Source organism: Crocodylus porosus, unplaced genomic scaffold, assembly GCF_001723895.1.
Source record: "Crocodylus porosus isolate Cpor-Errol unplaced genomic scaffold, CroPor_comp1, whole genome shotgun sequence".
NCBI classification, from domain to species: Eukaryota; Metazoa; Chordata; order Crocodylia; family Crocodylidae; genus Crocodylus; species Crocodylus porosus.
Genome location: NW_017728918.1, coordinates 8,166,440 through 8,179,051, shown reverse-complemented (window position 1 = coordinate 8,179,051; position 12,612 = coordinate 8,166,440). Strand labels below are relative to the sequence as shown.

General features: G+C 47.2%; 1 protein-coding gene across 12 annotated transcripts in view; it reads left to right on the top strand.

Moving 5' to 3' along the window:
* The window catches only part of HMBOX1 (homeobox containing 1), a 138,952-nt gene that overhangs the window by 75,753 nt on the left and 50,587 nt on the right, over positions 1–12,612 (top strand). For all 12 annotated transcript variants that reach the window (XM_019537202.1, XM_019537210.1, XM_019537206.1 and 9 more), the window contains 2 exons: positions 2,762–3,241; positions 5,208–5,293. In XM_019537202.1, the coding sequence (XP_019392747.1) occupies positions 2,762–3,241; positions 5,208–5,293 (566 nt within the window). The remainder of the gene's footprint in view (positions 1–2,761; positions 3,242–5,207; positions 5,294–12,612) is intronic.

Below are 12,612 nucleotides of genomic sequence, written 5' to 3'. Positions count from 1 at the left end.
AAAAGAAAGGAACCTACAGTCTAGAAATAAAGATCAAAATAAGATTGAGAGCTTCCCATGCAGGGTTTTTAGTATGACAAAGTCCTGCAAAGTCTAAAGCTGTATTTTGAGTGCAGGGCTGCTCTGTAACATCTGGAAGGGAACATAAGGGACACACGAAACCCCAATGTTGCCAGAAGCCTTGGAAATCAATGAGCCCTCCTGGCACAACAGACTGGAGGATTGTGGCCACAATCTGTAGATGGTATTAGATTGGGAAATGTTGTAAACCCACTGTTGGTAGATAAAGTAATGCCAAACCTAAGGAGGTTAGCCAATAATAAAGTGAGATTCAGCCTGTGCAAATGCAAGCCAGCATATGCAGGGAAAACGTTTCATGAAAGGAATATTTGGGGAACACAGTGCCGGTCAGCACTGATGCTGGGTAGCGAACCAGCCTGTGATATGGTGCTGCTAAGCCAGCATGACGTTTGGGGCTTGTTGGAGAGATTATGCCACAGAGCTGGGTGGTGGTCTCCCCGTCTCTCTAAAAGCTTGAGATAAAATCCTAGCTCATCCTGCCTGTGCCAGTGCACCTCAGTAACACGGACAGGTGCAGACTGAATAAAATTCAACAAAAAATGCGTCTCGAGTCACGTATCAATGCTACGGACAAGACTAAAGGACCAGAGAGCAGCCCTCCATCGTCTCCATTGTCACTGCAACTGTGACAATTGGCCATAAAACATTGTGTTCTCTTGGAAGTGGGGCAGCGTAAGTGGGCAGGAAACAGTGGAGATGGGAGCAGCTTCCCCAACATGGCTGGAGCCCGTCCCTTGCCCTCAGCTGTTCTCTTGACTCCTTCTCCTTCCTTTCCCCCTAGGCATGCATGTGGCCTCAGCCATCCGCGGGGGGACATATGCTTGTGGATTTTGGAAAGGGATTTGATGTACGGTCGGGAAATTGTTTTAGAGAAATAAGCAGCAGCAGCTTCTGAAGCTGAGGGGCAGGGCAGTGAAAGGGGCTGAGGGTCTTCTCTTAGCCTGAAGAAGGGAATTGAGAAGAGTCTCCAAATACCTGAGGAGGAGGGAGATGGGTTTTTCTCTGTGGCTGTAGGGGTCTGGACTAGGAGCAATGGCCTCAAGCTTCAGCAGAGGAATTTTAGATTGGAGATTTGGAGGAACTTTCTAGCTGCATGGGTGGTCAAGCATGGGAGATGCTGTGAAATCTCCATCCTTGGAAGTTGTCAAGAGGAGTTGGACAGACACTTGACTGGGATAGCTTAGTCGGGGACGATCCTGCTTTAGGCAGGGGGCTGCACTAGATGAGGTCTCTTCCAACCCTGCTTTCCTATGATATCCAACTGCAGAACTGGAGCTGGGCTCTTCTGCGCATCTCTCTAGACCTTGGGATCCTAGCAAAGGATGCAAGTCCTATTCAAAAGGGACCTCTGTCTCCTTCCTGTTAAGCATAGCTCCCATTTGGCCCATTCCTCTTGGCCAGGTCTGGCCATTAGCCTGGGGTATGATCCTCCTGTAAGGACCCCCCACCCTACCCTCCACACCAGCCCCAGGAGCAGTGAAAGCCAGGAACTGCCAGGCTTCAAGGTTTCCCTGTGCTCTTTTCTCAAGGCAGAGACATACCAGCCACACTGTTCATGGGTGGGGAGGCAGGTCCTCTCTTGCTTTTAATAAGTGCCTTAGAGGTCTGCCCTCCATCTCTTAATGCACTTGTCAGAGTTCCCTCCACCCACTCTCGGCTTAGAGGCCTTCTGTGGCCTCTGACCTCCTGTGGGTTTGCAACAAAGAGGGAATGCCCCTACTCTTTCTAGCAAACCCCTCCCTGTCCTTTAACCCCCAGTCCACCACGAGGAGATCTCTTGAGGTCTGACGGAAAGGGCCATGCTTCTTGTAAGGGAGAAAGAAATCAGAGGGTCCTGCAGGAAGGGAGGATGCCGAAGGCAGTCCACAGCCCTGATGAAGTTGCCTCCCTAGCGCCTGAGCCTGCCTTTGCAGGGGAAAGGGCTGCAGACTTCTGTCTTTAATTAGAAGCTCAGGTCTCCATCAGTATTTGCCCATGCCACTCTCTTCTTGCAGTAGCATCATCCCAGGCTCTTCTGAACATTCCCGTGGCTTCTGAAATCAAACTTTGGCAGTTCTGGGTACTCAGTTTTTTTCTCTTTTTCCTTCCTGCTTCTGCAAGGCAGCAAACATTAGGAACTGGAACTCTTTCCGCTCTCATTTTAAGGAGTCATCATTCATAACCCTTTGTCAAGATCACATTAAGCTTCTGGAGGAGTTATTACGGCTGGCTCAGGGCTAGCCAGTTGGTTTTAAGGCTTGCAGGAGCCTTTTGGTGGATTTTGGGGCTAGGCAAGAATGGGTTTACCATGGGTTCTTGGTTGTGACCATAATGATGCAGCAGCTTTCTTTGCTCTATAACACATGTTCTTTGAAGGCCAGAGGGCAGGAGAGGCAGGTTCATTTTAGGAAGGTGGCGGGATTTAAAACAGGAGAGTGAGGAATGATTTGAAAAGTTCTGGGAAAGAATAATTAAGGCAGCAAACGCACCTGAAAGGGCAGCAATCTCACTGAGTTCAGCCAGAGAAGAATCCGGCCTACTGGGCCTCCTTCCCCTGCCAGTTATATGGCTTACAATGTTGTAAATTGAGACCAGAATCAGCCCTGTTGTCTTCTGTTAATTCCTGCATATAACGTGCTTTGCATAATCCATAATGAGCCACTGAACTGAAGTCAGCTTTTACATGTCACCTTATTTGTAGTCTGCTGGAAACCATGTCTCACTACACAGATGAACCCAGATTTACCATAGAGCAGATAGACCTGCTTCAGCGCCTGAGACGTACGGGAATGACCAGACATGAAATCCTCCATGCCTTGGAAACTTTGGACCGTCTAGATCAGGAGCATAGTGACAAGTTTGGGAGAAGGTCTGGCTACGGCAGCGGTTCTTACAGCAACAGTACCAACAATGTCCCAGCATCTTCTTCGACAGCCACAGCTTCCACACAGACCCAGCACTCTGGGATGTCCCCATCACCCAGCAACAGTTACGACACCTCCCCACAGCCTTGCACTACTAATCAGAACGGGAGGGAGAGTAATGAGCGGTTGTCGGCTTTCAACGGGAAGATGTCTCCCACTCGCTATCCGCTTGCGAACAGCTTGGCTCAAAGGTTGTACAGTTTCGAAGCATCGGAAGAGGACCTGGACATAGATGACAAAGTAGAGGAATTAATGAGGTGAGTGAAACTCAGTGCGGACGGTTCAGTAAGTCAGTGCACTGATTCCTTTAAGAATAGGATTGTGTCTTGGGGGGCTGAAGCCCTGCTAGAGTATCTGGGGACTGCTTGAAGTGTTACGTGTGGTGTCAGTAGCACAGGAGCTGGTTTTGAAGCAGTTCTCTCTCTGCTGGCCACTGTTTAAAGTTAACATGCCTCACTCTGCCTTTCAAAGCCCTGTACAAATCAGGCATCCGTTTGGTGTGCCAGGTTATTCCCTAAAGACTAGATTGACTTCTTTATCTCAATGTGCTTTGTTTCCATCCGATCCTCATTCCGAATCCCTTTGCCCTTCACCTTCCTGTAACATCCTCCACCACTGTCTCATATCAGTCAAATTCCTTCTCCCTCCATACTGTACAGGAGGAGGAAGGAATTGCTTGGAGTTTCCTCTTGCAGTTCACAGGGTATCAAAGCTTATCCCATGTCAGTCTTGGGGCAGGCCCTGTCTCTTTTTAGGGCCCTATATCATATCAAGAGTTGTAATAATGAATATTAAGATTTCTTCATCAAAGAGCATGCAGTCAGAAGCATTGTTCTTGTTTCTATATTAGACCCCCTTCGCTGTTAGCCAGGGTCCCACTCAGAGCAATATGGGAAAGCATAAGGGGAGAATAAACCTGACAGTAAGGAGCTATGATTGTGATAGACAATATGTAAGACAAGAGGTGGGGGATGAAAATCAACAACCCCCTCCCCCAAATGTAATGTATAACACGCATGTTTTTCTTGATTTTGGAATATCTTGTTTCCTTGTATACATGTGGTGACTGACATTGTAGAGAGCATAGGAGGAGGTTTATTTTAAGGAGGATTTTGGAGATGCAGGGTGAAGACGTGGTCTGGGTGAGCAGAGTAAGGAGATAAGTGGGAAAATACACCAGGCTGGGGGCTCTGCAGCTTGGAATAGGGCAGTGAGATAAAGAATGGCAGGAGCCCCTTCACTGACATGTCCCTGTCTGTGAGTTTTGGGTTCATGAGTGTGACATCCCAGACAGCAGCTGGTGCTTTGTCAGCCAGAAACTTGTATTTTCATATGTGGAGGCTCAGGGTTGGGGAGTAGAAGAGGGGATGAGCCTGCAATGCTTGTCTTTCACTCACGCTTGCAAGCTCAGATCTGGCCAAATCGATATTTAGCCACTTCCTCAGGAAAAGCCAAAGGGAAAACATGTTCCTATAAGAAGGAAGAAAGTCCCTGGTGTTAAAGGCTAAATAAATACAATGTTAAACTGCACAGGAGAAGGTGTTGGTTTACTGTAGGTTAAGTTTGCTGCACATTAGGGTCCCTGTGCAACCAGTCGTTTTTGCTTTTAGCCGAGTTTCTTCAGTCCCTTCTGAACCGTCTCCCCTCACACTTTCAAAATCATCATTGCAGACAGACAAGGGATGCAACAAGGACTGGGATGTCTTCCTTCAGTACAACACGTCCACTGTTTGGAGGGTGGGGAGAGGGCTGGAGCTGGCAAAATCTTTTATATCCTTCAGCTCCGCTTATCGAAATGTTGCAGCGGGCTTGTATATAGGCTCATTTGTGTAGCTAACCATGCAGACCCTGCTATCCTTTTTTAGGGGTGGTTTTTTTTTTTTTTTTGTGCCTCATTTTACAACTGAGGCTTTTATGCTGGTGCGAGAGATTTATTCCTCCCTGTGTAATGAAACTTTGTGCATTCCATATGGCAGTTCTGCACCTCGTATGAATTATATAGGACACGAGTCATCCATTCTCCTCCTCGGATACTTTGATCAAACATGACACTTGTTCAAAGACGTGTCCACTGGCGAGACGCTTCAACTGTTTTATTGGAAAGGCAGACCCGCACCCCCACTCCCATCCCCCTCCCTCCTGTCCAAAGCCATTGTACATCTTCAAAGTGCACTTGGGTGTCTGTCTGTCTTTGTTGTTTTGCTGTTGTTTTGTTTTTGGTAGGAGGGACAGCAGCGTGATAAAGGAGGAAATCAAAGCCTTTCTAGCCAATCGGAGGATTTCCCAAGCAGTTGTTGCACAGGTAACAGGTAAGAGCTTGAAGAGCCTTTTTTCATTCTGGGAGCCGTGTCTTAGCCGCCTGTGTGTGCATGGTGCAGATGTTGGAATATTGCTTGGCTTTCTGCATTGCAGTGCAGATCTGTCAGCTTAGTCATGATAATGTATGCCTTTGATTTAAGACCCATTGTCCCGCACATCATGGAACTTCCCCAGTGAATCACTTTTTTTTTCTTGTGGCTTGTGCTAGCAAATTTTATTTTACAGCATTGTAAGAAGCAGAAAGTTCTGTGATCTTCAGGCTGAAACAGCCTCCTCATTTCTTATATTGCATTTTTCCTTGTGGCAAAATATATCTATCTATATATATATAGATAGATATATATAAATGTATCCACAGTTGGCATAAATACCCTCAGCAGCCTGATTGCAGTAGTGTGGAGCTTTCAGTCCATTTGTCCTTGAGTCTGTGATTAATAATAAAAAGCAGATGTGATGGTGAGGGAGTGGCCCTGTTAACTCTTCTGTCACCTTGGAGGGGAAGTGCTTTATTTCCCTCTTTTTTTCCCTTTTTACTTTTAGTTTTATTCCAGTGGCATTAGGGATAAGTGAGATGACTCCAATAAGGCTACTTGGTCCTTCAGTTTGGATGCAAAGCTCTCTATAGTCTTCCCTCAATGGTAGGAAATTATTTGTCCCTCTTTACAGAATGATTCAAGTTGCTTGGCCAAAGCAAGGTAGAGTTGGTAGCAGAACCTGGAAGAGAATCAGTGACAAAATAGGCAGTTTACCCCATTCTCTGTCTAACCTCTGTTCATTTTTAGAAGCAAGCTAGAAAAGAGATCCTGTAACAGATGATTTTTTAAAAGATTTTTTTTCAATAGCAGTGCTGAAGTGCAATCAGAAAGACTGGTATTTTATGGTGTCTCCAACACTTAACATCTTAGGAGATCTCCAGCTTGGTTTTGTGGTCCAGAAGGCACCAGGCATCCAGTTAAGAGGCTAAAGGTGTGATAGGGACTCAAGGCAGGAAGTCAAGAATCCTTTCTGCTTCTGGTCTGACACCCCGTGGGGACGTGGGTGAATCACTTACTCTGTCAGGGTTTCAGTTTCACCATCTGTAAAATGGACACAATATTTACCTGTCCGCTTCCCTGTTTCAAAGGGATATTTTGAGGTTCATCAGCATTTCTAAAAATAAGAAGTGAAGGTTTAATATTTGAATTAAACCCAAGCTCTAAACCTTTTGAGGTTAATGGGTCTCTCCCATGGCATTGTCCAGGTTCTTGCTCTGAATCCCAGCCTTCATGTAGTGTCTCAGGGTACCACTCAAGCCAGCCTCAGGCATCGCTCCTCTGTAAGGCCAAGCCACATAGTTGTGCTGTTTCCGGAGGGCAATTTCACCCTTTAAGAGAAGTACAGCTACAGGAAGTAAACGACAGCAAGGCAGGCACCCTTTCCAAAATGAGCCTGCATTTACTGTTGAACTTGAATATAGCATGCAAAGTCCTTAGCGAGAATTGCTGAGCAAACTGGAGATGGAGCCTGTATCAGCAAGAGGAACAGGACTAACTGGCCGTGTTCTTTTACGTGTCTCTGTGGTCCCTTATAACCGAGCTATAGCAAAGCCAAAAGTGTCCTCTCCCCTCCCGCCTCCTTCTAGTTACTAAAAGTCAGTGATCAGTCACTGGGACTTCCACTGTGTTTGTCAGATTGCTGCTTCTTTAGATGAAAGACTTCATCTAGATTTTAATGGCCGATTTCCTACCAAGCATCTGTGTTCTGTTACCCACCTCCCACTCCTGCCCAGTTCCAGGTGGAAGGTAACCTATTTAACCCTAGTGCATAATGTAACTGTGCATATCAGAAGGGAGGAAACTGAAGCTCACACATGAAAATGATCATGCAGAGATCACAAAAATACTATGAAATATTCCTATGCGCTCCATCACTAACTGCCAGGATGACACGTTTTTGGTACACAATGCTGTAGTTTGTTTGGCAACGGGATAGGATGAAGACTGCGTAATGGTTTTCATTTCTTCCTCCCTCGTCTTCCTTTCACTTTGCATAAGTAGAAGTCATGTAGAAGCTTTTACTTAATGGCTTCTAAATAGTGAGTGGCTTTCTAAATAGGCCATTTTGCAGTTGATCCTGTAATGGTTCAGCTGATGTTAAAAGTAGGAGCACAAGGAAGCGTTTTACACCTGACCTGTTCTTTCATGCAGAGATGGGGCAAGGGCAGTGCTTTTAGTGATTCCCTCCCCCACAGCTGAACCTTGTCAACCTCAATAAACTGTTTTAATATTCCCTATTCTTGTTGCAATTTCCGAAGAGCCTGATTAATTCCAAATGTAACCCTTTGCCCTGCATATGCAGGTGCATAGTTATTTCAAACCAAAGCTAGGGATTTTTTTTGAGGGGGGATAAACCTTCAAACCTTCTTTAAAGAAACTCCAAAGGGTTGGGATTAAAGGAAGAACTAAAGGGCTGCTTCTTCTAAGTGGCTGATCTAGAAGGTAAAGCCAAAGAGAAAACTCCCACGAGGCAAGAGGAGTTGAGATGACCAGAGCAGCTGCATAGAAAATAGCCCTAACGGGGCAGAAGTTAAAGCTCGTTGCTGTGGCGTGGATGAAAGTGAGAGGAGCAGAATCATCCCTAGGCACAGCTGAGACGCAGTCCTAATAGTCTGAGTCTGCTGCGTGGAGCAACGGAGGAGCAGCAGCAGCAGCAGCAGGTGTCGGCTGAACCTGCTGCCTGGTCAGCAAGGAAGCAGAGCACGCTTACAACGGGGAAGGCTCTGCATCCAGGGAAGCAGAGGGAGGACCCCATGGCACAGGAACTAAGTCTAGAGAGACTGCAGGCAACTGAGAGGTAAAGGGCTGGCGAGAGAAATGAGGTAAGAGGCAGCTGGAGGAGAACGGGAGTGAAGATTTCTGTCAGTCAAAAATTCTGTCTCTTCGTCAAGTGCAACTGTGATGTTGCTACATGACAGAGGTGAGATGGAAGGGACCGTGTTACCTGATCTGGGCTAGAAAATCTGCCTGATGTCCTCCCTTCCCACCATCACCCTCCTTTTTCAGACCACCAGCAAAATCTGCTTCTGAACAGACTCGCCTTCTCTCTGTCCCCTTCTCCTCCTGTGCCATTTTGGTGTTAGCTCCAGTGGCAGTGCCAGCGACTTGCCTGCTGAGCTGCCCCACTGGGATTTAGGGCATATCCTATATCCAGACTGTGAATGCAATGCTCTGCTGCTTTCATTAGACATGGATCCCAGCACACAAGGAATTGAAAATAACCCAAGACAATGTGGGTCTCTCTATGCCTCCTCCACAGACATCCTGAGCCCATTTGCTTCTGCTCTGCATGTTCTGCTTTCAGCAAAATTTCATCTGGTCATTTTTGGAGCTTGCCCAGGGATGCTTTTGGGATCACCTGAGACTTGGGTCCTGAGAGCGTTCCTGGGCGTGCTGCTGAAGCAGCCAGGTGAGAGCCAACAGCACGCAAGTGGGCAGGACTTGTTTCTCAGTAGGGGTCCAGAGGAGGTGGTGATCTACCCAGAGGGACCAGGTGAAGGAAAGGAAAGAGGGTCTGGCCAAGCTGCTGTCTCTTCTAGAGCTGACTCAAGCTAACAGCTGTCCAAGACAATTTGCTCATATATTGTCTAGTACCCTGTAGATTTTCAGCTCTGCTTTCCGTTCAGCTGTGAAACATCCTGCCGAGGAGCGAGAGTGGAAGCCACATCTCTTCAGTCTCTTTAAAACCCACCTGGGTGGGGAGCTAGATGAAGCCTTGTGAAAAATGATCCAGCGCTGGTTGGGAGACAGCCTGAGTGCTGTTCTTGGTTTTGCCTCTCCCGCCTCTCTGAGCAAAGAGAAGAACGAAGAAACGACAGTCACTTCTTGGATGTCTCCAAATTGAGGGGTGTCATCTGTTATGAATCCTGCCTCAGATCACCTCAGGCTCTAAGCTCTTTCCACGCACAACTTCCCTGCATAGCCTGCTGGTTGGTTAGGCCTTTTATTTAAGAAAAAAGAGATGACGTTAGTCTCGACACTGCAGCTGCATTGACGTTGCCTCAAGATCCCAGGTCCAACCCACCAGTTCCCCTGTCTTTGCTAAATAGTTAATGCTGCATTTAGCTTGTGGAAGGGAGCGTAGTGAGGAATGATTTACTATCAGCTCCGTGCTTGGTTTCAAATCGCAGACCTTGGATTAGATCCCCAGCTGGTGTAAGTCAGCCGGGATGATGTAATGAGATTTGCAGCAGCTAAGGATGTAGCTCCTTATCTCCTACTTGCCATGACATTGGTCCCTTTTCAGATCTTCCCCCAACTTTGCATAGTGCCTTGGTGTAAAAGCCTTCTCCATAGCAACTTCTGTCTTCCGCCATTTCACTGACTCTCCATCCCAGTTCAGATTTCGTCAGAAAACCTTTGTCACTTGCCTAATCTTAATCCCACTGCTCCCGTTTAACCGTGCAAAGCAACTTGGGTTCCAGTTCATACAAAAGGAAAATAAAGCAGACCTTGCACAGAACAGGTTTTCTTACCGAGAGTCTGCCCTGGTATGCTGCCGAAGGGTATTTCCTTTCTTCTTTTTTCCTGTGCTGCAGAGGTGGATAATAGGAAGGAGAGAGAAAAATACCTAGAGCTTTGGTTGAAGGCTGAAGTTGGTTGAACACTTTAGGCCTTTCGACCTTGACAGTATCTCCCCCCCACCCCATTTAGTCTTTTTGAAATTACTAGAAACTTTTGAAGCGATTTAGATAACGAATCTGACATGGAAAATGAAACGAGGAAGGCATGCAGTTCAGCCTCCGGTTGTGCGAGAGGAGAACAGATTTTGAGAAGTGGTTAAAGGAGAGCATGAAACAATGAGTGGAAAAGAAAGAAACGATTGATAAGAAGCGAAATCCTGCGGAACGTTACTAGCGCTTGGACTAAATACAGAAGCCGCTTTTTATAGAAACTTTCTTTAACGGTTTCTGTAATAAGATAAACAAGAAGCAGTTGGGTTGGTCACTGTATAAATAATCTCCCACTGATAAGAAAAATGACAGTATAAACAGGAGCTAATAATAGTTCCTGCTGAATTTCCTATCTTGTTCTTTGAGGTTCCTTTAGCATAGATGCAGCACACTCCTTTCAGGGGTAAGTTTTCAGTGCTAGGTGTGGTGGGTGCGATGCCAAGTGTCCATTAACAATAACAGGTAGTGGCACATCTTAATCTGCAGTGTCAGCACTGAAAATTTACCCCAGGACCCTGTGGTTAAGGTCAGTAGTGCAAAGCACGTCTTACGAAGGAAAATGCTACTGTGTTAAAGGAAGCTCCCAAGTGATTTAGGATTCACGCAAATGGTGTTCTGGGCGGGGGCTGAGGGGTTTGCAAGGTGAATCTATGTTATATGCGAGGGGAAGAGATGGTTGTGCAAGTGGTTGAGCACCTCACCATCCATTAATGTGTTTAGCCGTACAGTGTCCCTATGAGGTGGGGAAACGGTGCTGCCCCCATGTTATGGATAGGAGAATAGTGTGGTGGAGGCACAGAATGAGTCTCAGTGGAAATTTGCAGACAGGGCTGAGACTTGAACTCACATTTCTAAAGCCCTAAGCTAGTGGCCTAACCACTGAAGCATCCTTCCTCTAAAGCAGGGTGGCTCAGCCTCTTGGCTATGTTGCCTAGATGAGTGGGGTGGGGCCAGTCCATGGGCTGCATTGAGCCTTATGTGCCAAGATTTGGTCCTGGGTGTTAGCACTGCTCCCTCCTTTCCCTGAGTGCCAGAATTGGTCTCCGAAGGCTTGCCACCATCCTCTTCCCTCCTGCATGGCAGGATTGGGCCCTGAGGGCTCAGCACCATCCCCTTCCATCAGTACACTCTGGAACTGGTCCCTGGGGGCCCAGCACTGGAGGCAGTGGCAGGCCTCTTGGCCCAGTGTACCAGGAGTGAGTCCCCGGAGGCCTGGCACAGCCCCCTCCCAACCTGCCACACTGGGATTGGGTCCTGGGCCTGGTACCAATCCCTCCCAGTCCCCCATGTGCCCGATGCCACCCCTGCCCAGCCCTGTGCAGTGGGATCAGGTGCTCAATCTGGGGCCTGGGGCTCCCCACAGGTCTGGAAATTTGGCAGTGGGGGAGTGGTGCCACCGCTGTCCTGCCACCAGATTCCCAAACCCATGGGGAGCCCTACCAGGTGGATCTGGCCTGCAGGCCAGTGGATGAGCACCCTTCCTTTAAAGACACCAATTCACATGTTTCATATGCATTTGTGTAACAAACTGAGCTTTACCAAAGATAAGTTTGTCCACCATTCCTTTCCTTTCATAGACATTAGACATTATAGACATTAGGGCTGAAAGGGACCTCGGAAGATCATCGAGTCCAGCCCCTTCATTCAGCTTGTATGGTGCCTCTCCCACCCTCACTTTGCTTTGGCTCCCCAGGTCTCTGGGACATATCTCTCTTATGATTTCCATGTACAGCACCTAGCACAACAGTAGGGATGCTCCTAGCACTATTGTAAAGCCAGTATTAATGATCTCAAACTCAGCAGCGCTGAATAGTGCACGGGGAAAGCCAAGTCTGAATCCAGTGAAGCTTGAGTAGCTCCTTTGCCCAGTGTAAATAAAAGTCCATGAGTTATTAGTGAGCCGAAATGGGGGAAAACAGGCCTTTAAAAACATTTAGCCCTCCCTTTTTCTATTGGTGGCGACACAAATGAGGACTTTTTTTTTTGGGCGGTGGGGGGGAATGATTTTGATTTTTGCAGTTTACCTATGAACAAACCTTGCTAATGTCCTAAATTGATAGATGTTCTTTGGAAGCACATATTATATGAACGCGAGATTTGTTTACAGACTGAAGAATTACGGCATAATCGGGTCCTTCACTTCCAAATCCCACACCTTTCAGGTGCCTCTCAAATCTCTTGGAAAAGAAACACTAAACAGTGTGCAAATGATGGACAAGTGTACCTGTGCGGGAGGAAGGGGAAGACCAATTATGAGGGTCTTGTGTGAGATGCAGAATTTTGAAGAAGCATACACTGAAGATACAGAGGCAGGGGCCCTTCACTTTCCTCTTCTGCTGGTGGGTTTTGCACCCTGTTCAGTGCAGGGAAGGGGAAAAGACTTCCCCGAATAATCTCCTGGATATGGAGTAGGCCCAAAAAACCATGCATCCTGGTGTAGGCTTCTCTGGTTCAGCTTGCTGCTCTGGAAACTGCCAGTGTGTGATATGGGAGGGCAAAAAAGCAAGTGGGGGGTGAAGTGGGAGCATTTAACAGGGTAGGATAAGCACCGAAGTTAGAGCTGAAATCTGATTGGCCCAGACTCTTTTGGGAAATGTAACC